Genomic DNA, 25,584 nt, shown 5'->3' with positions numbered 1-25,584 from the left:
GTCAAATGTAATCCTGAAATTTCCCATGACATCGTAGTGGCGTTTGCTATAGGCTTGTATTAAGGAAAGATTGAATGAGGTCTTGAGCACTTGACTTACACTTTGAGTCTAGAGATGCTTCCAGACGAATCATACAGGTAACAGGAAGGAAAATCGGTCACACCAAACCAGGACACCAAACTCTCCTCTGTGTTCAAAACCCTGCGCACAGTTATGTTTTCATACTGCAACATATCCAGTGTCACCTAAAAAGTTGCCAAGACAACACAAACACATATTTAAGCCATACAAACAGGCTCTCGGAATTTCTGTAAACAGGAGTCTTAATTAAATCGAAATTAGATACTGGAAATCTAATTTTGTTACATAATAAAATGTACAAACAAATGAACAACACCTTACAAAAGGACTGCAGATTTTCCAAAGACAAGAGTGTTGATTAGATTGAAATTAGATTATGGATAGTACACCTTGTTAAATATTGATTGCATTTTAAGTCATTAAGACATAAGCTACAGTATGGCCACGTCAAAGTGAAATTATCCTTGTGCGAACTGATGACCTCACCTCTCTCCCCACATAGGAGTTTTTACTTTCAAACACAAGAGCGAGGTGCTTCACATTGTTGGTCTGAAAGAAACTGTCTATCTCTGCCTTGCTGTAGAAACAAAATTGATTATATTAAAACAGGTTTTGATTCAGGACATGACCTACACCAGTGAATCAACAGCTCTTATATAACATGAGCAAATACACACCTCAGCTCTGATGTATGTGGAGTTTATGAAACCAATTTTTTTTTTCAGGGAGTAACAAAATCCCAGAATTCTAATTCTATTTTAGGCTACGTCCACACTAATAAGTTTTTGTTTCAAAATGCATTAATTTCACACCATTTACACATTTCATCCACACTAGAACATTTTCCTCCATTGATTCCATTGAAAACTGAGCTTTTTAAAAAAAAACACTCTCCAGTATCAACTTACTTTGAACCATGTATGGTCTCTCAAAGAGCAAAAAGCCTTTTTTTTTCTTTTTTTACAGTTATTATAATGATTTGACAGATGACACAAAAATGGGGGATATTGCGCAAATCAACATTATGGTGTGACATTTTCCTTCCCTATTTGAGCAAACATTTTGCATAGCAAAAATGATTAAAAGCACATAAAACCCAAATGCTCTCTGACAGTAATATGCAAACAAAGCTATTTACATTATAGAGCTCAGTGTTAAATCAGCAAAGAGAGAATAAAAGAGTACATGCTTTAACACTCTCAGTGTGAATAAAAATGAAGATATACATTAAGAGAGTAGAAAGCTGTATGTAGTTCTAACCTAGCTGTCTCTAAAGGCGGGCAAGCGGGCGGCCAATCCTCGTTGTGTGTCTCCAATTTCTCGATAATGTGGTGCCGAAGGCCTCTCACATCCCTTGGGAATCCTGCATGGACATTCAACACATGCTTATACATAAAGTTAGAGTGGTCACAGACATCAGAGATCTTGAAATAAGACACTGAGGATTGCAGAATAAAGAAAAAGTTCACCCAAAATGAACTCACAATATTCAGACTTGGCACGCTGTTAGGCTGTGATCAACAATGCCTTCTGGTGTCACTGAAGTCAAACCTGGCACAACGTGCCTTTACGCGCCAATTCTAAATACGACAGTCTGATCTCATGACAATTACGTGATCATGGCCATTGGCCACATTTTTGCACACCAAAATTATAGTACATGCTGTAATACACATTCGACTGCAGTTTCCCAGTGAAATGTCCAGCGGGGGGGCACCAAAAGCAAGTGAAATGATGTTGTAATCAGACAAGGTTTTGATGGTAGTTTTAATGAGTAAAACGTACTTCCCTTACCTAAAACTTTATGAATGAATGAACATCCATTACATATATATAGCACTGTTCTGACACTACACTCAAAGCACTTTACACAGAGAACAGGGGACTCTCCTCAACCACCACCAGTGTGCAGCATCCACCTGGATGATGCATCAGCAGCCATAGTGCACCAGTACACTCACCACACATTGGTGATAGAGCCAATTAATGGATGGGGATTATTAGGAAGCCATGATTGATATGGGCCAATGGGGGGGATTTGGCCAGGACACCAGGGTTACACCCCCTACTCTTTTTGAGAAGTGTCTTGGGAGTTTTTAATGACCACAGAAAGTCAGGACCTCAGTTTAACATCTCATCCGAAGGATGCCTTTTTACAGTATAGCATCCCCATCACTATACTGGGGCATTAGGACTTACACAATCCAGAGGGTGAGCACCCCCTGCTGGACAACCTTAGTTTTCCCAAAAGGTCTCCCATCCAGATACTGACCAGGTTCAGCCCTGCTTAACTTCAGTAGGCAACCAGTCTTGAGAAACAAGGTGATATGGCTGCTGCTGGTGGTGATGCTGCTGCTGCTGCTTTAGCCTAAACCAAACCAATAGTGTTCTTGAAGCACAGAGGTTAACAAATCAGACAGACATCCTTACACTAAATCAATGCCTAAACCAAACCGATAGTGTTTTAAAAGCAAATGCAACATTAAAAGCAACTTTTTTGAAGCAACCACGTCATTTCATGCTGGTTCGATAAAACTGTTGTCCCATGAGCCAGCTTGCGTGCTTGACTGGTCTCGAACCACATACTTCCAAATCCAAAGACCAACACTCTATGAGCCACGGCAGAAGCTAATTGCATTGTAATATGTGTGTAAATGTAGGTGAGTCTGTAATACAAGTGTCAAAATGTATTGTTTTTCAAATGATGCGTTATAGTTAAAGTGTTTCAACATTATAACAGCAGATTGTGAGTGAAAGAGTGAAAAATACGGGTTAATAAAGTAATTATCAGCCGGTGTTGTACTCTTGATTTGTGAAAGTGAATAAAACACACAGCTGTTGTAGTGTTAATTTCACCAGGAAACTGCGGTGACATGTTGAACAAGGCAAGTAAAACTCAATTTGCAAAAATGTAGTTATAGTAATGTTCATTTTATGAGATTAGGTTGGAATATGAGTAATATTTTCGGAGAAAAACAACTGAAATTGCAGTTTGTTACTCACACAAAGCTATTGAATAGCTTAAGAAGACTTGCAATATAGCGTCACATGCTTTCATTGTACTGTAAATAGCAGCGTGAGCATTCTTAAAAATGTCTCTATTTGTGTGCCATGGAAAAAAGACAGGCATACAGATTTGAAACAATATAAGGGTGAATAAACAATGACAGAAATTTCATTTTTGTGTGTAAATATTCCTATCCGACACACTGGGAATAAAGACACATTTTTACCTCTGAGATCCTCCCCCATGGACTCACTGCTTGAGAAGGCAGGGAAGAACTAAGAAAGAGAAAGAGAGATCAGTAGCTGTGCTACCTGAGAACTTCACATCAGTTGTATGCTTGCAGAGCCCCATTGACAGCTTTAGTCAACAGCTCTTCCCTTAAGCCCCCTTAAAATTGATCACAGCTGTGGAAGAACCTCACTCTATCTCTTTACAACAATGACCGCTTTATTTTAAAAGAGAAAAAATGGAAAACTAGACTAACAGAATCCAGGCACAAAAACACAAAACTGTGAAAGAATGGCAAGTGATGAATTTCAAGATGTTCCCATGAAGGAAACTGATGATAGATTGGATAGGACGTATAAGCTATGGCAACAGTTGAATATTTATGTTGAGAATTGGACAAAGGACTGACAGATTCAACATGTTCCACTGGCTTCAGCATAAACCCATAGTGAATGCCTGAACAATGAACAGTTATACATGAACAAAACAGATTCATTTGTGTGAACAACTGCACAAGCCAAACTTTGCAATCTGCATGAATACATGTAATGGGCCTTATTTATTAAACACAAGCAAATCGTTTGTAAAATCTGTTTTAAGTAAATTGTTGCATTATAAATATGTGCATCCACACCTACAATACAAAGTTAAGATTCCATTGTGAAATACTGAAATAGTACTATTAATCAAGCAATTATTAATCTTTGTTAATATTAGCTAAAAAGTTAAATATTGTTCAGCTTTCATGGATATCACACTGATGTCTCAGAGGTCAAAGTATGCCAGTTTTTAAAGTGTTTTAGACGGTTTCCCCTCATCATGAATGCGCATGTAATACAATGAGCACTGGGGTTAGACCTTTTAGCGCGAGAGTGAATCTGCACTGCGTATACAGATGATTGTTCGATATTAACCTGAATATAATGCTGACATAATATATTATATATAATAATGCTAAGTGTCCTGATATTTGATAGTCCTGATAATGCTAAATGTTTTGTCTGATTTCAACACTAAATTCATACCATAGCAAATATTATTTTACTGGATAAGCATACACTACTGTTAAAATTTACGTTTTACAAAACAAAAAAACGTTTAGAAACATGTAATCACTGACACTACAATTTTAAAACTTACAATATTAATTTAAAATACTTAAAATGAATGTAATCAGCAAATTAATCTAACAAAATTATGAATTTTTCAGCTGAGCAGAATTATTAATATTTCTATTCTGGTGTCACTACTGCCCTCTGCTGGGCTGATTTTTAGTCCCACTCCATCTCGATAGATCATTTAGCACTTTTTTTTAGGGATGTCCCGATACTGATATCGGTATCGGGTCCGATACCACATTCATATACTGGTACTGGTACTCATTAAAATGCTCCGATACCAAAAAACAATACCATCTGACATACGAATGTCATTACATAAACATTCAGCCCACAAAGTAAAATCACGTTATGTCCTAGTGAGATTATTTAACCACAAATGCTGTGATTTAATGAGATAAATATATAGTTTGCATGTAATTCAAATGTGAGCGCTTGTGAATGTGTGGAGACAGTGTTGTGCTGAAGCCGGTTGTTCATACCTGTTAAAGCTCCTCCTTGGCTCATACAGGGAAAACACTGTCATGAGCATCGCGCACTGTTTGTAGCAGATGACAGCAAACAGAGTGCAAATTCACATTGTGGCATGAGGTACATACAGAGCACATACTTATTTAATTAAATAGCAGCCTTTTGCAGTTTAATAATCACATTGAGTCATGTTGTGACTGGCTTTTCCAGACTGGGAAGCTGCCGTCATAACATGTTCCAATCGAATTCCAATCGAATGTGATCAACCCTTTGCCCCAATTACTACAAAGGATAGTGCTCTTGATGTGGGCACTCTGACAGAAGCATGGCATTACAGTTTGGATGTTCCCATCATTAAAAGTCTTGTGAAAGGGCCCTTTGTGAAAAAATTTATTTTCTTACTTTTGTTCGGAACGACACTTCCCGAAGTGCCCTTCAAGGACGCAAAAATGCTGTTTGTAAAACATCCTGTCAGAGCTCCTTGGTCAAAACAACACAGAAACACTTCAAAATAGGTAAATTTATAGGAAAAAAGTACGACAGAAATATATCACTACTGTAAAGTTATTTAATATTCACTGTAATACTACTACTGCTAATGACAATACCAATAATAATAAATCAGTAGTTATTGTATAATACTTAAGCAGTATCTGTGATGCTCTGTTATGCAGCATTTTATTTGACAAAATCTAATTCCAATGTTGTATTTTGGATTGTGATGTGAGGTTCTGTATATAAGCACTTCATTTGATAAAACATAATACAATATTGTGTTGAAAATGTCTATATTTTCATTTTATTAAAGTTTTAATGAATTCATTTATTTAAACACCATTTTGATGATAAAATTGAAATAAACTTGATATGGAGCAAAAAAAAACAAAAAAAAAAACACAGGTATCGGACTCGTAATCGGTGAGTACCAAAAATGAAGTATCGGTACTCGTTCTCAAAAAAATTGTATCGGGATATCCCTAATAAGTTTTGTTAAGTTATACAAGTAAATGAAAGGAACTGTTCTGCATATGTTCTAAAAGTAATAATTATAATAATAAAATTATTCAATCTTAACTTTCATGATCAGGCTTTATTTTAAAGTTTTGTGGAAGTATCGAATCATGAATTTAGTACCGTGAATCGAATCCTTACGTCCTTTATCATTCCTGTTTTTTAAAAATCACATTTTCAATAAAACAGAGGAAATAACTTTATCCAATTAATCGAAGAAATAATTGAAAATTAATCGATTATCAAAATAATCGTTAGTTGTAACCCCAGTATATCTTGAAATTAACATTAACCAAGATTAATAAATGCTGTAAAAGTATTGTTCATTGTTAGTTCATGTTAACTAATGTTAACAAATGGAACCTGATTGTAAAGTGTTACCGAAAACTGTAGATATACAGAGAGAGTAGAGCTATAACATTAATGTGGATAGCATAAGCCCATGTGGAAGAATTCGATGAGACATGTTCATATGAGTTGAAATCTCTGTTGAAACTTATTGCAGACTTTGGTATACAGGCAAATCTGAGTACAGTTTGAGACATTGTTGAGATCTTTTCTGATACTCTAGAGGAGACACATGTGAGATTACTAGGGTGTGTTCCTTGAGAGAAAAATCTGAGAAGCAGGTGTCAGGAGACTTAAGCAAATGTGGCAAGGCCTATTTGCTCTCCATTTGATCTAATTACGGTGTAGGAGAAACAGCTGAGATTTTAAAAGGCTCTCATTTGTAAGTTTTCCTACAAAAACTAAGTAATACTTTAAAATATGAAAGACTGGTCTTTTGTATATAACTGTTAGGGAAAAAGAAGTATAAATGACTACAGCAGCAATAATATTTCTATTTTGGATGGTCCCTAAATTGTAGAGCCACACTACCTTCAGAGAGGGATATCCAGTGATTCCGAAACTGGTGCACACTTTTCTGTTGTTTTCCTTAGCACAGTCAATAGCAGCTAGATCAATAGCTGGCTTCCATTCTACAACAGTGACAAAAAAACAACACATAGTCAAGTCAAATTTTCACAACAGGCGTTGTTACAAAGCAGCTGTACATTAAATTATGCTATAACAGAAAATGAATTAATTCATGCCAATATTAGTTATTTATGTTTAGAATTATTACTGGATAAAATAAGTAAACTAAGTAAGTGTTGTGGGCCACTGGTTAAACAAAATGATTTTGTATGAACTATTAGTTTAAATGTTAAAGTCCTTGAAGTCATCCCGAATTTACTGAAGAAATACACATATTGTCCTTTGATTTTAGCCGATGAAGGTTTTTGTTAGTGGTTAATTCATTTTCTATGTAGTTCTTTTTTTTTTTAGTCATAGCTTACAGAACTCTAATCAGACCAAATTTTGGGGAAAATTGCTTTTCTTTAGGGAAATAATAATAATAATAATAATAATAATAATAAATGTTTATATTGGATATATTCTGTGCAGTTCAAGTTTTAACAAGTAAAGGAAGTGTAACTGTGTCAGACATGTTTAAAGGCTACATTCAGGCAGAGAGTTTAATAGGGAGACATCAAATGTCTGTCTGTGCAAACACTGTCCTGCAACCATGTCAGTGTGTTTCTGCCACAATATGACCAAGCACAATTTGTTTCTGATGAACACTGAAGACATGGAGTTCACAGTCACATCATATGTTTCAATAACCTTTAACAAAGGGTACTTCTAGGTGTCAAAATAGTTTGCTTGTTTTTGTTGAAAAACTTGATATTGCCCCCTTAGATCAAGAATCTCCAAAAGAAAGAAACTTTGTGCATTTTACTGTGGTAGTGTCTCAAAACATGACTGAACTGCCAACCTAGACAGCAATTTTAAGAGTTGATTTGGAATGTGCAAAAATGCTGTCTTGGCAGGCTCACTAGGTCACTATTTAGACTCTTTAGACTCAGTTTATTTCTTTCCTTCTTTCTTTGTGTCTGTCTTCCTTCCATCCTGCCTTAGTTCTTTCTTTCTGTCATTCTTTATTTCCCTTTCTTTCTTGCCTTCCTTCTTCCTTTCTTTCATTAGTTCCTTCTATCTTCCTTCTTTTCCTTCTTTCTTTCTTGCCTTAGTTCTGTCTTCCTTTCTTTCTCTTTTTCTTAGTTGCGTCTGTCTTCCTTTCTTTCCTTAGTTATTTCGTTTCTGTGTAGTACTGTGGTAGTGTCTCAAAACATGAATGAACTTTTCTAGGTAGCCTACCTAAACAGTATTTTTATGTTTTTTATGTTTTTATGTAATGCTGTCTAGGTAGGCTCACTAGACAGACAGCTCACTAGGTCACTATGCATGCACACTTGGTAGGCAGCTTACAAGGTCGCTGTTAAGACTCTGTCTCACTAGGTAGGCAGCTCACTAGGTAACAAGACAGGCTCACTTTCTAGGTGCAGACCGTCTCAATAGGTAAGGTGCTCACTAGGTCACTGTTCATGCTCACTTGGAAGGTGGTTCACTAGGTCACTGTGTAGACTCACTACACAATCTCAGTAGGTAGGCAGCTCTCAAAGTGTCACAAGGCAGGTACACTAAGTAGGCTCAGACAGGCTCAGTAGGTGACAAGATGGGCTCACTAGGTAGGCTCAGACAGATTCACTAGGTAAGCAGCTTCTAGCTCATTATTTATGCTAACTTAATAGGCAGTTTACTAGGTCCCTTTTTAAACTCATTACAGTCTCACTAGGTACGCTGCTCACTAGCTCACTACGTTGGCAGTTGGATTATAAGCCCAGGTAATAATAAAATGTTCTGAGGATTCAGTTGCACATGATTCAGTTTGTTTGTATTAACATGAGGCAGCAGGATACAACCCCTTAACAATTACTACGTGTATTACAATTATTACTATAATTAATTCGAGTCCATCAAAGTACCATAATTATTACAGTTTTTGTTACAATAGTAAGATCATAATAAATAAGACATCTCCTTCCAACAGTGAAACTTTCAGAAGCTTTCTGTCTTCTCTATTTTTATTTTATTTTATTATTTTCTCAGTTATGAGGAAACTATGGTTAACCTGGTAAATACGTAGCTGTTATGGAAGTCCAATTGTTTTGCATCCGCGCGAGGTAGCAGTACACAAGCAGCTGTTAACTGCGCAACCGTCTCTTCATGGGGGTAAACATAAACATTTAATGCAAACTAACCTTTAATATCTCTGGCGAGGCTTTTCCACACGGATGAGAACGCGATACAGTGTCCGCACCAGGTCGCGTAAAACTCCACGAGCAGAGCCGCGGTGGAGTTAAACAGCACGGTGTTCACATTCTCCGGTGATAAAATAACGATCTGATCCGATGCAGTGTACAGTCCAGCTTCAGCGGCTGAAGGAAGAAGACTTAAAAAAGAAACAAGAGTACACAGGACAGTGTTAAGGGGGTTTAATCTGGTTTTTGTCCTGTAATAGGACGTGGCACTGTAGCTCCGCCGCGCCATCTTCCCTTATGTCAACTCAAACTGAACTAACTGTATTAGAAAGTGATAGAAACTTTTCTGCCACTCGTCCCTCGCTCAACTCCCTCCCACTTCACTCCTCTCTTTCTGAACTCTGAGCTTTAAACATTCTACACCATACACTACAGTGAACGTCTCTTTGCATTAGAACATATCCTTTAAATCAGATTTAGAGATATGTTATTATAAAATAAAACAAGAAAAGAGACATATGCTTGGTTATACTTGTTCTTTCTTTCCATCCTTCTTTCTGTCTTCCTTTCCTTATATCCTTCCTTCTGTCTTTCATTCTTTCCTTCCCTCCCTCCTTTCCTTCCTTCCCTCCCTTCCTTCTTTCCTTCCTTCCCTCCCTTCTTTCCTTCCCTCCCTCCTTTCCTTCCCTCCCTCCCTTCTTTCCTTCCCTCCCTCCTTTCCTTCCTTCCTTCCCTCCCTCCCTTCTTTCCTTCCCTCCCTCCTTTCCTTCCTTCCTTCCCTCCCTCCCTTCCCTCCTTTCCTTCCTTCTTTCCTTCCTTCCCTCCATCCCTTCCCTCTTTCTTTCCTTCCTTCCTTCCCTCCCTTCACTCCCTCCATCCCTTCTTTCCTTCCTTCCTTCCTTCTATCCTTCCTTAGTTCCTTCTCCCTTCCTTCTTTCTTTCCTTCCTTAGTTCCTCTCTTCCTTCCTTGCTTTCCATCCTTCCTGTCTTACTCCCTCCCTTCCTTCATTCTTTCTTTCCTTACTTAGTTCCTCCCTCCCTTCCTTCCTCCCTTCTCCTTCCTTCTTTCCTTACTTAGTTCCTCCCTCCCTTCCTTCTTTCCATCCTTCCTTCTGTCTTTTTCATTCTATCCTTCCTTCTGTCTTTCATTATTTCTTTCCTTCCTTAGTTCCTCCCTCCCTTCCTTTCTTTCCATGTTCCTTCTGTCTTCCTTTCCTTCTATCCTTCCTTCCTTTCCTTAGTTCTTCTCTCTTCATTTCTTAGTTCCTTACTTTCTTTCCATCCTTCTGTCTTTCATTATTTTCTTCCTTAGTTCTTACTTTCCATAGTTCTTGCTTTCTCTAATTCATTCCTTTTTTCTTCCGTCTTTCTTTCTGTCTTCTATCCTTCCTTCCTAAGTTCCGTCTTCCTCTTTCTTTAGTTCCTTCTGTCTTCCTATTATCCTTCTGTCTTTCTTTCCATCATCCTTTTTTATATTGCAACAAGTTGATTAGAGATACTGTTGTTCTATTTAATTTTTTTTTTTTTTTTTAAACAGTTGGAACATGGAAAGAAACATGATGGCACACACTTTAAATTTAATTTTTGATTAATCAATATTATTTGGACACTAGACACAGTGGTCTCACATCTGATCTCACGTATAAACATTCCATCCTCTACAGCTGGAACATATGTTCTATGAATATAGATGGAACAAATAAGGAGATATACGGCAGGTCACACTTGAAATATTTTGTAATTCTTTCATTAATCAATCAAATGTGTTTTTACAGCCACACAATTTCTAAACTCGGGTGTAGACATGTTATTAGCCTCTTCCTTTTTTAATAGAAAGAACAAGAGGCATATTTTGAATATTCATTTTTTTATAAAAATATTCCATATTCCTCTGCTAGATAATTTGTTTAATTAGCTAATAAGTGTGCCAGAGTGACATTGATCTTCTTTAAGTCCGTGTTGACACCTTCTGAGCCATTAGTTCAGAATCACCCTTTTCTCAAATATTGACATAATGTGTGCCTCTTTTCTGTCCAAAGATTCTGACAGAGCACGTTTTACCCAGGCAAACTTTAATTCAGTGTTGATACGGAGAGGTCACCTCGGAACATTCTGGAGGGTAAATCCCGCATTTTATACGAGCATTTAGTGATGACCCCTTTAAACCATCAGATCAATCAATGTCACAAAATAAACTCAGCAGGTAAATATGACACACAACATAAAAACAGAAAATCAAAACAAAAGTTATGACTGAGAAATGAGACCTTTATTTACAATTTCCAAAGGATCAGTTTAGTTAACAAATATATCTATAATATGTACATGGAAGCAAAAGGAACCATGTCCATTTTTACAGCAATCTTCCATGAGTCCACTCACAGGAAATAGGCCATGACTCTATTTACATGGATAAAACAATTTACAAGTCTTCAAGTGCACCTCTGTCACTCACAGTACATCATTATAAATATACATTTACTTATACATACACTTAAGGGATGCAAAACATTTCTATGCCCCACCAATTTAAGATTAGAAACTGATTATCAAACCATTTGTGATGTGTAAATCCACCCCCCACCCCCCAGGCAGAATCTTAACCACCCACAAAGTTCAAAGATTGTTAGCCAAAAAGACTTTGATTATTAGTTGTAGCCTATTCTCTGAATGAGGTAGAGATCTCAGTTACCTATATAACTAGCTCCGTTCATTGGATTGTTATTGGATGAGTGACTGATGCTGTGTATCAGAGACTGTTGCTGCATAGATTAACATAACTCACTGACACCATAACATTTTCTAGCTCTAACCTCACAATGATGCTGTAGATCACTATCGGACAGACTGGCTCAGGAGCTACAGCTTTGAGGAAGGGCTGTTTACAGCTAGTTAAAAATATAAGACACTATGATCACAAGTATCCTCTGCAACCAGGATTGTTAAGGAGACTGATTTACAAACAAATATGTACATCACAGTATTCTTGGAAAACAGGATTTAGTTATGAAGACAGGATGGATGTGGGGAGCCCTTCAGCAGTTTCTCTTAAGCAGACACAATGAGTAAAACACTTCCTTTTCTAAAAGTAAACAAATCTGCCCTTGTGCCAGTGATGGTGTATTACTGTCCATCTTTCCTTTATGCATTTGCTTCTTTAAAACACAAAATTTTAACTTTTAAAAGGGTTATGATGATGGGTGCACACAAACCAAGGAAGAAATGCACATCTTACGGCATTAGAGGTTTGTCCAACTATCAAGAAAGATGGTTACATGAGATACATGACCAGATTAAAGCCAAAAGGACCTACGATACACATCAAAGGAAGGCTGGGAAATGTCACTCTTGCATGAGCAAACAAATGACCATGGAGGCACTTAAAATTAATGTGAAAGGCAAATGTTAAGGCTAGAATCCAGCATTACCGTGTTTAGCACAGCTAGGATAACATTTCAATCTAAATGTCAACCTTTTAGAATTCAGTAACTGATGCATCTGTTGCCAATACAACATTGTATGAAGGAGCAAACAAAAAAACCATTACAAGGACAGGCTTTCCCTGTTGCTTTCAAAAAGCAGACAGTTAAATATCATTTACATTTTTTTGCACTCATTATTACCATGCATCAAATCCCTTTACATTGTATTGCCATTTAGACTTTCAATTTTTAATTATTGTGCTTAGTTTGTGCAATTAATTCTGTAAATTGTTAAATATTCTCTCTTTTTTTGTACACACTTTCAACATTACTTTCAAATTCAAATGTTACTTTAAAAATAAAATAATAGAATTAAAGGAAAAGTATTTTTGTTATGACACAATCTAATTAGTTAGTCCAAGTCTTCAGGTCTGTCCTAATTTGATCTGCCCCTTCTAAATTTGTATTCGATTAAGACTTGAGATGGCAAAGCCAGTTTTAGCAGCAATGATGAACAGACCCAGTATGGGGAATTTAGACCCAAGCAGCTGCTACAATTAACACAGGACCACCAATAGCTGAATTCATTACAAGTCAGACCTCAGGAAGATTAGACTGCTGACAAGATGCTATGGCCTTTCCATACTATGGATATTCAACCCACAAAATGTCTGGTTGTGGACTGTTAAAGCAGACTGAAAAAGAATTCCCTACCAGATGTCTTTTTATGAAAGAATATCTATTATACATGGACTTCCATGTATAATAGAAGGTACCTAAAAGCGTTTCTCTGTACAAATAAAAGTATCATCAGAGAGTTCTTTTGGATCTTTTCTCTTGGATTTGGGTCAGAACTTCAGCTGTGTCTTTTAGCAAAGCATCAAAAATACCATCAGCTAGCTGCATCTTCACAAAAAGTTCGTCCTCGTCATAGTTCACCCACTGGGATTCCTCCTCATGCAACTCCTGGACCTAGAAGTGGTAGAATGGTTATAGAATTTTGAACTTTTTAGTAATCCTTTGGGACAGTTTGGGACATCAGCATTCGGAATGTGAGCTTAAATAGACTTACTAGAATGTGGTCAACTCGGTCTCGTTTTTTTCGGCCAAATTTGATCATCTTCTGCCAGTCTGTTTTTTGATTCTGCTCTTTCCTTAAACCACACAGCTTTAATACCTCAGTGGTGACAAATTCCTGAAAAAAAGTGCATATATATAAAAAATAAAAATAACAAATAAAATGTATACATTCAGCTTTCTTTTGGTACCAGTCTCACAGTCTGAAGGTGCTTTTTCACCATCGTGCTGAACAATACAGGTGTACACCAGCACAGTTAGCTAAATCTGTGCTAAGAATTCCAGGCTGTAAACGGTTTGTAATCGAACCGTATCAAACAGTGCTCAAGTGGAAATGCTACTGGAACCGCTACTCACTGTGCTCAGAACCATTCGATCCGATGGTGGAAAAGCACTTAAAGTGGCTTGTATGTAAAAAAAAAAAAAAAGACTAAACTTATAAAAAGATGCAATATTGCAATATTACAAGCAATATTGACATCTTATATACCTGGACCGTTGTGATGTCATTAGGGCATTTGACCCGATGGAAGAAGTTTGAATTAAGGCGACGTGGCTTCATCCATTGTGGTTGATCAACTTTTGGAACTTCTGCATAGATATCTTGAATGACTTCCCATGATAAATCAAAGACGGCCTGAAAATAAAACACGTTTTTCACTAATTTTTCTCAAATTTACTGAAAATGTTTCCAAAAACTATGTAAAATGTTAAATAAGGACAAACCTAAATATCAACATCTTGATACCTACCTGTTTGTAACTTCGTTTGCACTGGGCCTCCTGGTCATTGGCTTTGGTGTCTTCACCCAGGAAATCATTAGAGGGTTGAGGTTTGGGTACACCAACCAGACTTGGTCTACCATTACCCAGCTTGCAACTTTTCCAGATCTCCTGTGTAGCAGCACTGACTAATTTCTCCACCTCCTGCACATTGTGAGGAACAATCATGACAGGCTCCTCTGGTTGCTTCATCTGCAAGGGAAGCTCAGGCCTGGGGGGTGTTTTGCCTGGTTCCCCTGGACCCAGACTCAAAGAGCTAGAAATCTCCTCCTGCTGCTGGAGATTTTGCTTCTGCTGTAGTTTTCGTGAACTGAGACCATAGTCTTCATCAAACCAGTCCTGCTCATCCCCAAGGACATCGAAGAGCTCACGGCTCAGCTCCAGCTCAGCCAGACGTTTGGCTAGCTCTTCCTGTCCACTTGTTCCCAAGACAGGGCTCTCCTGTTGAAAAGGCATAGTGGAACACTCATCAATCTCAACTCTTTACAGCTTCTATCACAGTCACTTAAAGAGGTTTGGTTTAACTTTACATTTTCACTCTCAGATTTTACAAACGGGACATTCAGTGTGCTGTTGTTTGAACTTTGCAACACACTGCATGACTAAAACAAATTTTCTAGGTAACGTCAGTACCTGAATCTCTGTCAATACAGCTGGAAATGTCAACTTAAGCATTACACATCAGCAATGTTACCAGCTTGCTAGAGTAAATCATTTACTTGTTTTCAATAAATAACTTTAAAGATCTTTAAAAGGCAGTTTAAACTGGTCACAGTTTCTAATTTTATAAGATGTTTAGATAAATTACATCTGTCAATGTCACTTACTGGTCTGTTGCAATGCTCTGGAGATGAAAGTTCTTCCTGGTCGTCATCAAAGAAGGTGCAGAAACTGTCCGTCCTTGTATTGGATGCAGACCTGCTCTGAGACTTGACATTATTGCTTTTAAGTTCATCATCTTCATTGACGAAGTCTCTTTTCTGATGATTAGCAACTGATAACTTTTCCTCTTTGTCTTTCTTGATCTTCTGTAATTGCTTCACAGCATCACTTACAAAGTTGTCCACAAGCTTATCTGCAAGGGTAGTCAAAGCTCTTTTGTTATTCAAGTCCTCTCTAGTATCTAAGCTGGCCTCCTCGATGGAGATGTCTGTGGATTTCTGAAGGCCATCAACTTTGGATTTCTCACCTTCAACCAACAGGTCCAAAATGACTGCTGTATGTTCTTCTTGCTGCTTTTGTCTTTTAGATATCCCCTTATCCAAATTATTTAGCAATGGAACAACATCATCAATGGATGTGTCCTCAAATCCGAGAATGATGTCCCTGCCTCCACCGTTAGGCACCACGTGTGAACCTTTGTCACAGTCCTTAATTGTATTGCAGTTAATATCGTTAAAATTTAGGTTATGCAGTGATTTATTAAAGGTACTTTTCCCAAACGAAAGCTGTTTGATGTTGAATTCAAATGGCTTGTCGTGTTCATCAGAAGGCCCTCTGTCCTCAGAATGCAAATCTAGGTCAGATTTTTCTCCTTTCCCTTTATTTAGAAGATTTCTGTGCTCCAATTGCTTCTCCAAGCTGGACTCTTTGAGTTTCTTGTTTGGCTGGTCATCAAGTGATGAATCTTCATCTTCCGTGTCTGCACTAGCCTCAAACTTTTCTGGAAGACGAGAGATCTTGTCCGGTGGGGCGAATATACCATGGTTGTCCCTACACTTGAAGTACACCACAGCATCGTAGGTTCCATTGTTACTTCCCTCAGAGTTGTCCAGTTCCACTCCAGCCCAGAATCCATTGGCAAAGTTGGTCGGTCCTTTGAATCTAAGGGTCCCTGGTTGTATGTTACTCACCAAAACCCTATCTCCAATGCAGAAGTTTGGCAATTCGTCCTTTATTGGCAAGGTTGGAGTTAGAGGCTGTGGAGAAGTTGGACATTTTGAAGGGCTAGCAATGTCTTCTTTGGAGCTTTTCCCAAGGCTATCAGCTTGGAAGCTGCCATTGGTACTTTCTGGTTGGACACTTAGTTCTTCTTCAATTTCCTCTTTACTACTATATATAGGTGACTTATAAGATTTTTCCTTGGGCTCTGGGGCAGAAGTTGATGTAGGTTTTAATTCAAGGTTATCCTCCATGAATGACGACCCAAAAAAAGACTCCTCATTATAGCCATCACCTGAAGGTGACAGCATCTCTTTGATCTTTGGTGAATCTTCCCTCTCGGACAATGAGAAGTCAGTGTAAGAATGATCTATGACTGAAGGACTCTTTTCATCTAGCGGGTAGTCTATATTTTTTGATATCTCCACAGGAGATTCATTTGAGGCCGTTCGAACTTTTAGTGTCTCTCCAGCTTCTACAGGGTCTCCAAAGGCTGGCTTTTCATCAGCATCCTGACTATCCTTCCACGACAACATTTCTTCTTCCAGTTTGGAGTCATTATTTTTCAGAGATGGCATCTGAAGTCCAAGATCCAATTTGAAAAGAGGACCAGAGTCGTCATTTTCAGAGCCCTCTAACTTTGCATATTCCTGTTCCTCCATAATATCTGACCTCTGGTTAGAGACAATGCTATCGTCTTCTGAAAGAAGGTCATTGGCCCGTGGCCTGGCAGAATGCTCCTTAAGCGAGGGGATATCCTCTGAATGGTAGCTAGGGTATTCTGGACTATGCAAGCTCATCAAGTTGTCCATATGTTCTGGGCTTCCCATTATTGGGGTTGGGGTGACTGTAGGAAGATCTTCATCTGAGGGAATTTCCTCATGTTCTGAGGAATATTTACAAGGTTCCGATTGTGCTTCATCATCTGAAAACAAATGAAAATGTAATAGATTACTGTCAGATTATGTATAAATTTTGTTCTTAAACCATATTCTGATTATTTCAACAATGATGCTTTTTAGTCTTTATAGTTATTGCACCTTTCTCAACAGATGTCTCTGTGGGAACCTTCGCTGATTTCTCAGACTCTGTGACGATCATCCAGTTCTTGCTGGTCTCAGGCCTGTCAAAGGAAACATGTTCATCAGACATTATGGTAAGTGAATAAAAAAAAAAAAAAAAAAAAAAAAATGACAAAGGAAATAAAAGATTAATAATGAATTGTTAAATGTCAAAGCAAACCTCTGAAGCGGAGGGGGTTTTATCCAAGGCTTTTCAGTGGCTGACGTGGGAGTTTTAATCTGAGGTTTAGTAGTCGGAATGCTGCCAGGTTCTTTACTCAACTCAGCCTTGGTCTTCTGAATAAAGTCATTATAGGACTAGGGACACACAGACACACAAAGCCCACTGAGTCCTCTCTATTATTGTCAATTATAATATTCAAAAGAATAAGAAATGAAATAGTGAGTAAACAATCTTCAGCATTTTCTTTAAGAGAAACTGCATAATGTTTATTGTTCCAGACAGGAATATATGAATTCAGAAGGGGTTGGTCGCTGACCTCGAGCTGTTTCAGCAGACTTGCCTCTTGAGCTTTCAGCCGTTCTTTTTGTCTCTTCTTCTGCTCTTTCTTCAGCTGGTACACCACTGATTTGCGCTTACGGAGCTCATCCTTGAGGGCACGAATACGGCTCTCAATATCACTTTGATCTGATGTGGTCTCTACAGTAAAAGGTGCAAAAAGATGCAAAAAAGTTTTGCTCAAGTATATGGTGGTGATGGTTCGAGACTCATTTTTTGTGGGGATTAAAACAAGCAACTTTCTAGTTACCATCCCTTTACCTTTGACCATTTTAGCTATATTACCTTTTAGTTTTAACCACTGCACATAGTACACAACTTTGGAAGGGAAATTAACCCCAAAAATAAACAAACAAAAACAAAGGGAAACCCTTGTCTAATCTGTCTCACATGGCACTACGCAATAACGTTTTTAAATTCTCCATAAAGTTTAGGGATTCCTTGGCAAAGTACAACATGATAAAGTGATTGAAAAACACCAAATATTAAGAGATGGGTAATATTTACACCACAATGGGAACACAGCTTCCTTGAACAGTCTCACTTTCACACACAGAGATCATCAGTACTAGGCACGTAGACTCATCTGTGCTTATATAACATGATGACTAAGTAGTTTGAGCAAGAGAAGTGCACACATACAGCTGAAATCAGAAGTTTAAATACACCTTAGCCAAATACATATAAACTCAGCTTTTCACAATTCCTGACATTTAATCGTAGAAAACATTCCCTGTCTTAGGTCAGTTAGGATCGCTACTTTATTATAAGAATAAGAAAATAATAGTAATTATTATTATAATATTATTATTCAAAATAATAGTAGAGAGAATGATTTCAGCTTTTTAATCTTTCATCACATTTTCAGTGGTTCAGAAGTTTACATACACTTTGTAAGTATTTGGTAGCGTTGCCTTTAAATTGCTTAACATTGGTCAAATTTAGCATTCCACAAGCTTCTCACAATAAGTTGCTGGAATTTTGGCCCATTCCTCCAGACAGAACTGGTGTAACTGAGTCAAGTTTGTAGGCCTCCTTGCTCGCACACGCTTTTTCAGTTCTGCCCACAAATTTTCTATCGAACTGAGGTTAGGGCTTTGTGATGGCCACTCCAATACCTTGACTTTGTTGTCCTTAAGCCATTTTGCCACAACTTTGGAGGTGTAGTTGTGGTCATTGTCCATTTGGAAGACCCATTTGCGACTGAGCTTTAACTTCCTGGCTGATGTCTTGAGATGTTGCTTCAATATATCCACATAATTTTCCTTTCTCATGATGCCATCTATTTTGTGAAGTGCACCAGTCCCTCCTGCAGCAAAGCACCCCCACAACATGATGCTGCCACCTCTATGCTTCACGGTTGGGATGGTGTTCTTCGGCTTGCAAGCCTCACCCTTTTTCCTCCAAACATAACGATGGTCGTTATGGCCAAACAGTAAAATTTTTGTTTCATCAGACCAGAGGACATTTCTCCAAAAAGTAAGATCTTTGTCCCCATGTGCACTTGCAAAGTGTAGTCTGGCTTTTTTATTGTGGTTTTGGAGCAGTGGCTTCTTCCTTGCCAAGCAGCCTTTCAGGTTATGTCGATATAGGTCTCATTTTATTGTGGATATAGATACTTGTCTACCTGTTTCCTCCAGCATCTTCACAAGGTCCTTTGCTGTTGTTTTGGGATTGATTTGCACTTTTCGCTCCAAAAAATGTTCATCACTAGGAGACAGAATGCGTCTCCTTCCCGAGCGGTTTGATGGCTGTGCGGTCCCACCATGGTACTTATACTTGAGTACTATTTTTTGTACAGATGAACGTGGTACCTTCAGGCATTTGGAAATTACTCCCAAGGATGAACCAGACTTGTGGAGGTCCACAATTGTTTTTCTGAGATCCTGGCTGATTTCTTTTATTATTTTCCCATGATGTCAAGCAAAGAGGTACTGAGTTTAAAGGTAGGCCTTAAAATATATCCACAGGTACACCTCCAATTGACACCAATTAGAAGCTTCCTATCAGAAGCTAATTGGCAAATTGCCTAAATGCTTGACATCAATTTCTGAAATTTTTCAAGCTGCTTAAAGGCACAGTTAACTTTGTGTATGTAAACTTCTGACCCACTGGAATTGTGATAGTCAATTAAAAGTGAAACAATCTGTCTGTAAACAATTGTTGGAAAAATTACTTGTGTCATGCACAAAGTAGATGTCCTAAATGACTCGCCAAACTATAGTTTGCTAATATGAAATCTGTGGAGTGGTTAAAAAATGAGTTTCAAAGACTTCAACCTAAGTGTATGTAAACTTCTGACTTCAACTGCATATACCGATCAGCCACAACATTAAAACCACCTACCTAAAATTCAACCTGCATCTCGGAATAGCATTCTGAGATGTTATTCTTCTCACCACAATTGTGCAGAGCGGTTATCTGAGTTACCATAGACTTTGTCAGTTTGAGCCACTCTGGCCATTCTCTGTTGACCTCTCTCATCAACAAGGCGTTTCCATCCACAGAACTGCCGCTCACTGGATGTTTTCTGCACCATTCTGAGTAAATTCTAGAGACTGTTGTGTGTCAAAATCCCAGGAGATCAGCAGTTACAGAAATACTCAAACCAGCCCATCTGGCACCAGCAATCATCCACACGATTATCTAATCAGCCAATCATGCGCCAGCAGTGCAGTGCATAAAATCATGCAGATACGGGTCAGGAGCTTCAGTTAATGTTCACATCAACCATCAGAATGGGGATTAGGACCGTGGCATGTTTGTTGGTGCGAGATGGGCTGGTTTGAGTATTTCTGTAACTGCTGATCTCCTGGGATTCTGATGCACAACAGTCTCTAGAATTTACTCAAAAACATCCAGTGAGTGGTAGTTCTGTGGTCGGAAATGCCTTGTTGATGAGAGAGGTCAATAGAGAATGGCCAGACTGGGTCGAACTGAAAAGTCTACGGTAACTTAGATAACCACCCTGTACAATTGTGGTGAGAAGAATAGCATCTCAGAATGCTATTCTGAGATGCGGGTTGGCACTGGTTTGGCGGCACGAGGGGGACCTACACAATATTAGGCAGGTGGTTTTAATGTTGTGGCTGATCGGTGTATATAAACACAGAGCATCATATTTTGCTGGCATAGTGTCCCTCTACCTGTGTCCTCCTCATCAATTTAGGATGGCAAGAAAAAAACTGGACCGTAAGAGCATGCTAAACATTATTAGCCTCACGACTCTAAATATACCTGCCTTGACAGACTAATGACAACTATAATACCAATAAATAAATGTATCAAAAAATGTAAAAAATGTTATATACATAAAACATTTTTTTATTAAGTTAAGTTAAACAACTGGTAAGACAAGAGTTTAATGTTAAATTATTTTAGGTTATAGCTTTAAAATATTAGGAAAACAAAATGTAATCATGTTCAAAAGGTACTTTAATCTATAAGGAAAACAGGCCTAGACTGATTTGATCTAGCAAATCAAGGTTTTTTTCCATGTCTGTTTGGGATACTCTACCAGAGCAAGGATCTTACCAGATGGAGTGGCTGATTGGGGGTCATTGGTGTGGGGCTCACTGGTCTTGGAGCCAGAGTGCACCTGCATCCTGCTGCTTCCACTGGTGACCGTACCAGCCTGGCTATTGTCTGAATGTTGAAGAGAGCTGAGGCTGGCTTTCCCTGGAGGAGACTGCAACACACACAGGAAGAGGGATCCAAGGTCAGGACATGCAATCACTCTCACCAAAGAGAGCTATAATCAACACCATGTAATGTCACAACTCTTTAACACTATGACACACACATAAACATGACTTTGGAATAATGCAAGATGCATACAACAATAATTGCTATATTTTAATTGCTTTAATAGCTCTAATAAATCATACACAGAGATTTTAGATGCAGCACGTTCCTTCCTTAACTTCCTGTCCTAAAGCTAGCAATACATTGACAGTGAAAGCCACACTATTATATTGCTCTAAAACCTGGATACCACTGAGTCTGTGTTGACATTCAGAAGTTTATGTGGTAGAGTAAGGGGAAAAAACAGGCAGAAAGCACACACAAACAGTCAGAAAAACAGACATATATATATATATATATATATATATATATATATATATATATATATATATATATATAGAGATTTGTTCACAATATATATTTCTGTTCTATGTCCTGATAATCATTTGTGTAGTCAAGGGTCCCGAGGCTGGTTCAGTTCTCACCCTTTTGTTGTTTATGGAGTGGAGCTCAGGTGAGTAGAGGGCATCAGGGACAGGGCTGCTAGCCGGTTGAGGTGAGAAGGGCTCAGAAAGGGGATGGTCTGAGGAAGGGCTAGCCAGCTGCTCTGAAACGGAAGCATCTGTGTGCACACTGGACACAGATAGAGCTGGGGAGTCTTCCTCACTGCCTGCTTCTGTGGGAACATGCATACAGACAAACAAACATGTGCACACGGACAAAGAAATAGAGAGACTATGAGACTGCAGCATTGTTAAGATGTAATGGGTCAAATTCAGTGTCTTCAAAACACATCACATTTAATATAGAGTACAACTAATGTGCAAGGGGCCTGGGTAGCTCAGTGGTAAAAGATGCTGGCTACCACCCCTGGAGTTCGCTAGTTCGAATCCCAGGGCATGCTGAGTGACTCCAGCCAGGCCTCCTAAGCAACCAAATTGGCCCGGTTGCTAGGGAGGGTAGAGTCACATGGGGTAACCTCCTCGTGGTCACTATAATGTGGTTTGTTCTCGGTGGGGTGCGTGGTGAGTTGAGCGCGGATGCCGCGGTGGATGGCGAAGCCTCCACACGCGCTATGTCTCCGTGGCAACGCGCTCAACAAGCCACGTGATAGGATACGCGGGTTGATGGTCTCAGACGAGGAGGCAACAGGGATTCATCATCCGCCATCCGGATTGAGACGAATCACTACGCGACCACAAGGACTTCAAAAGCGCACTGGGAATTGGGCATTCCAAATTGGGTGAAAAAAATAATAATAAAAAATTAGTACAACTAATGTGTAATGTTTTTAAGCAGCTTTGAACAAGCTCATCCAATCACGTTTTAGAGCTGGAACTATTCATTTTATAACTAGCTTTAAAAGACCATTCTCAGGTGTCATTTCTTTTCCTTCTTGTTCTCTTTCATTCAGTTTTAATCTTTACCTAGTCCAGTGGGACACTCTGGTCTGCCACTGGTGTTACTGCATTGCTGTGGTGGTGTTCTGCTGCGTGGCTGCTGTTGCTTTTCCCAGGCTGCTAGCGCCTGTTTCTCCATGCGCCGCACATCAGCCTCCTCTGCATCCAACCGCTGCCTCCACTCCAGAAGTTCCTCTGCATGTCTGCGCCTCTGCATCAACTGCTGTTCTCGCTTAGTGAGAAACCTGGAGAAAAAGAGAGAGAGAGCAAGCAGAGGAAGGGAGAATGACATTGTGTGAAGCAAAGTGAAACAATTTAGAGACACACCACCACAAAAAGCAGGCAAAGCAAAAATCTAAATATTGCCCCTCACCAATTTTCTTAACCACCCGGTTAGTTTCTTCGAAAGACTATGAACCCACACACACACACACACACACACACACAACCATGCTTCCCAAAATAAGCACAGCATCCACCTGGAGACCTGCACTCATTGCAATGGAGGATATATGGGCAAGGACCCTGTTATGCATTCACTCAGGCATCTGATTTAGCTCAAGGGTGAACAACATGAAAATAACAAACACACAAGTTCCTTCCAGGGTTTGACAAACAGTGTGTTTTGCTTTTGTCTCTGTAAGTGATATCTTGCATTGAAGACTGAAAGAAAGGCCTTTTTTCATAAAATGTATAAAAAAAATGGCCTTTTCTCCAGGTTTAGCCAATGAAAATATATTTTTTTTATCTTCATAATTCTCTTAAAGGTATCTGTTTGGTACCTGCAAATGTTTTGGCAATACAAATGTACAATTATTTGCCATGCCAGTAAAGCACATTAAACTGAAAACTGATTTTTAATTAGCATTTCACATGCTATACTGAATTTTATAGCACTTCCATAATGTTAAAGCAAGCTATGTCATGTCCTTCAATGGAGCCAAGTACATTTTATGAGCAAAAAAAAGATGCCCTCCATGTCTCATGACTTTGGTTGTGGTAATCAAACCTGCCTGCCTTTTTCATTGAGGTTTAAGATCATTAAAAACATGTTAGAGAAAAACAGATGGCTTTATCTAAAAGCAATTGTCTTGCCTTGTGAATTCAGCGACCATCTTCATCTAACCATAAATTCCATTATGCTGCCTCAGTCATATATACTCATTAGCTCATCACAGGCTACATTTATTTAATCAGGGGCTGGAGTTAAGATTTACCGTGGCCATTGGGCAGATGAAGAAGTCCTAAACTTGCATTATACAGAGCCATACAATACATCAGTCTGCCAGGCCTGTCTGAAGGGAGATATTTCTCTCCATCTGCACTCACCACAGTACCAAGTTCAAGAACTGATTTAACAGAGATTGTCCTTTGTGTGGTGTATGGGTGAATCTTACAAATCTTGTCATTTGAACATTTTAAAGTCAAATTTCACCCCAAAATTCACTTTTATTATTTTATTTTTATTATATATTTATTATTTTTTATTTATTTTTTTGGCTTAAAGACAATGAAGCAGAATTTAGTACCATTATTTTATTTTTATTTAAAAAAATTGTTTGCAAAAGTTCTTTTGATTTTGGGGTTAAATATGACTGGACATTTTAATGAGATTCTCTAATACAGTATATACACATTACATTTATATATTAATTCAAGACAGACCAGCAGCAAGGTGAAGATTTGAAGGGATCACACCATAGAGACAAAAGACAAAAGACTCAGAAATTCCTCATTTAATCCACCATTATTCAAATAAGTCTGATCTTTGGCTTTTTCGATTCATGACAATCCTGAACAGTTGTAATTTACCTGTTTCTGATCTGCAAAAACATGATGGAATTGTTTTTTAATAAAACATTTATTAATCAGCTTAAAAAATCTTTGAGTTTGATAAATAACTATGATTAATATGCATGCATAGCAGCTTTAGCCAAAGAATCAGCTCATTTCAACATGGTGTAGCTGGTACATTTTCATTCATTCATCATTGCATTCGTCTTTCTGCTTTTATCCCCACCAAACATTCCCCCCACCCATCCAGCTGTGGCAGTGGTTGAACAAAAGCATGCTCCATGGGTAATAGGTGCTGAGAGAGGGGAGGGGGGATTGTGGGTAACTGTACCTGACCAACTGGCTGTAGATAAAATGCTGGAATTTGGGGTGGAGTTTTGGGAGACAGACAGACAGAGAGGCCCAGTGATGAGTGGTAAAGACAGAAAAGAAATAATGGACAGGTGAACAGTGTCTAAAAAAAAAAAGAAGAAAGGGAGGAGTGGACAGTCAGATGGGGGAAATATCAAGAAGAGTGAAAAAAGAATGTGAGACAAAAAGTGAGAATGTACAAAGATACAGATAAGGAGAGAGAGAGAAAAAACACAGATATGGAGAGAGAGAGAAAGATTGAGTGTAAACATGTATATTCATTTATGTTTTCCCTTAACTAATTTGTGCAACAAAAGCATCGACCAATCAGTGACTGTTAGTAGTTACCCACATGCTGCAACATTTTAACAAGCAACTACTGTGAGGAGACCATAAAAACAATTTAACATCTTAAAAATGATCAAAGACTGAGAGAACACCCTGTATTTAAGGGAACAGTTTACAAGTTGAAAGGTCTCGGTAATTACAAGCT

General features: G+C 38.4%; 2 protein-coding genes across 10 annotated transcripts in view; both read right to left on the bottom strand.

Annotated features, from left to right (window-relative positions):
* LOC127424468 (sulfhydryl oxidase 1-like) overlaps positions 1–9,389 on the bottom strand; it is a 38,039-nt gene extending 28,650 nt beyond the window's left edge. The window contains exons 1-6 of the mRNA XM_051669730.1: positions 9,060–9,389; positions 6,796–6,896; positions 3,315–3,363; positions 1,342–1,444; positions 568–658; positions 100–245 (exon numbers count right to left, since the gene is read on the bottom strand). Coding sequence (XP_051525690.1) covers positions 100–245; positions 568–658; positions 1,342–1,444; positions 3,315–3,363; positions 6,796–6,896; positions 9,060–9,348 — 779 coding nt within the window. The 5' untranslated portion in view covers positions 9,349–9,389. The remainder of the gene's footprint in view (positions 1–99; positions 246–567; positions 659–1,341; positions 1,445–3,314; positions 3,364–6,795; positions 6,897–9,059) is intronic.
* A 1,917-nt stretch (positions 9,390–11,306) lies between these two features.
* The window catches only part of LOC127424463 (centrosome-associated protein 350-like), a 55,875-nt gene continuing 41,597 nt past the window's right edge, over positions 11,307–25,584 (bottom strand). For 8 of the 9 annotated variants that reach the window (XM_051669705.1, XM_051669706.1, XM_051669709.1 and 5 more), the window contains exons 29-39: positions 22,974–23,191; positions 22,032–22,222; positions 21,337–21,490; positions 17,783–17,943; positions 17,464–17,600; positions 17,262–17,344; positions 15,168–17,146; positions 14,311–14,781; positions 14,049–14,195; positions 13,554–13,676; positions 11,307–13,453 (exon numbers count right to left, since the gene is read on the bottom strand). In XM_051669705.1, the coding sequence (XP_051525665.1) occupies positions 13,292–13,453; positions 13,554–13,676; positions 14,049–14,195; positions 14,311–14,781; positions 15,168–17,146; positions 17,262–17,344; positions 17,464–17,600; positions 17,783–17,943; positions 21,337–21,490; positions 22,032–22,222; positions 22,974–23,191 (3,826 nt within the window). In that variant the 3' untranslated portion in view covers positions 11,307–13,291. The remainder of the gene's footprint in view (positions 13,454–13,553; positions 13,677–14,048; positions 14,196–14,310; positions 14,782–15,167; positions 17,147–17,261; positions 17,345–17,463; positions 17,601–17,782; positions 17,944–21,336; positions 21,491–22,031; positions 22,223–22,973; positions 23,192–25,584) is intronic. The other variant, XM_051669710.1, reaches the window with a different exon arrangement.

The sequence above is a fragment of the Myxocyprinus asiaticus genome, chromosome 33 (assembly GCF_019703515.2).
Source record: "Myxocyprinus asiaticus isolate MX2 ecotype Aquarium Trade chromosome 33, UBuf_Myxa_2, whole genome shotgun sequence".
Taxonomy (NCBI): Eukaryota; Metazoa; Chordata; class Actinopteri; order Cypriniformes; family Catostomidae; genus Myxocyprinus; species Myxocyprinus asiaticus.
Note: the sequence above shows the minus strand (reverse complement) of the source record. Positions and strands in the feature narration are given on the sequence as shown.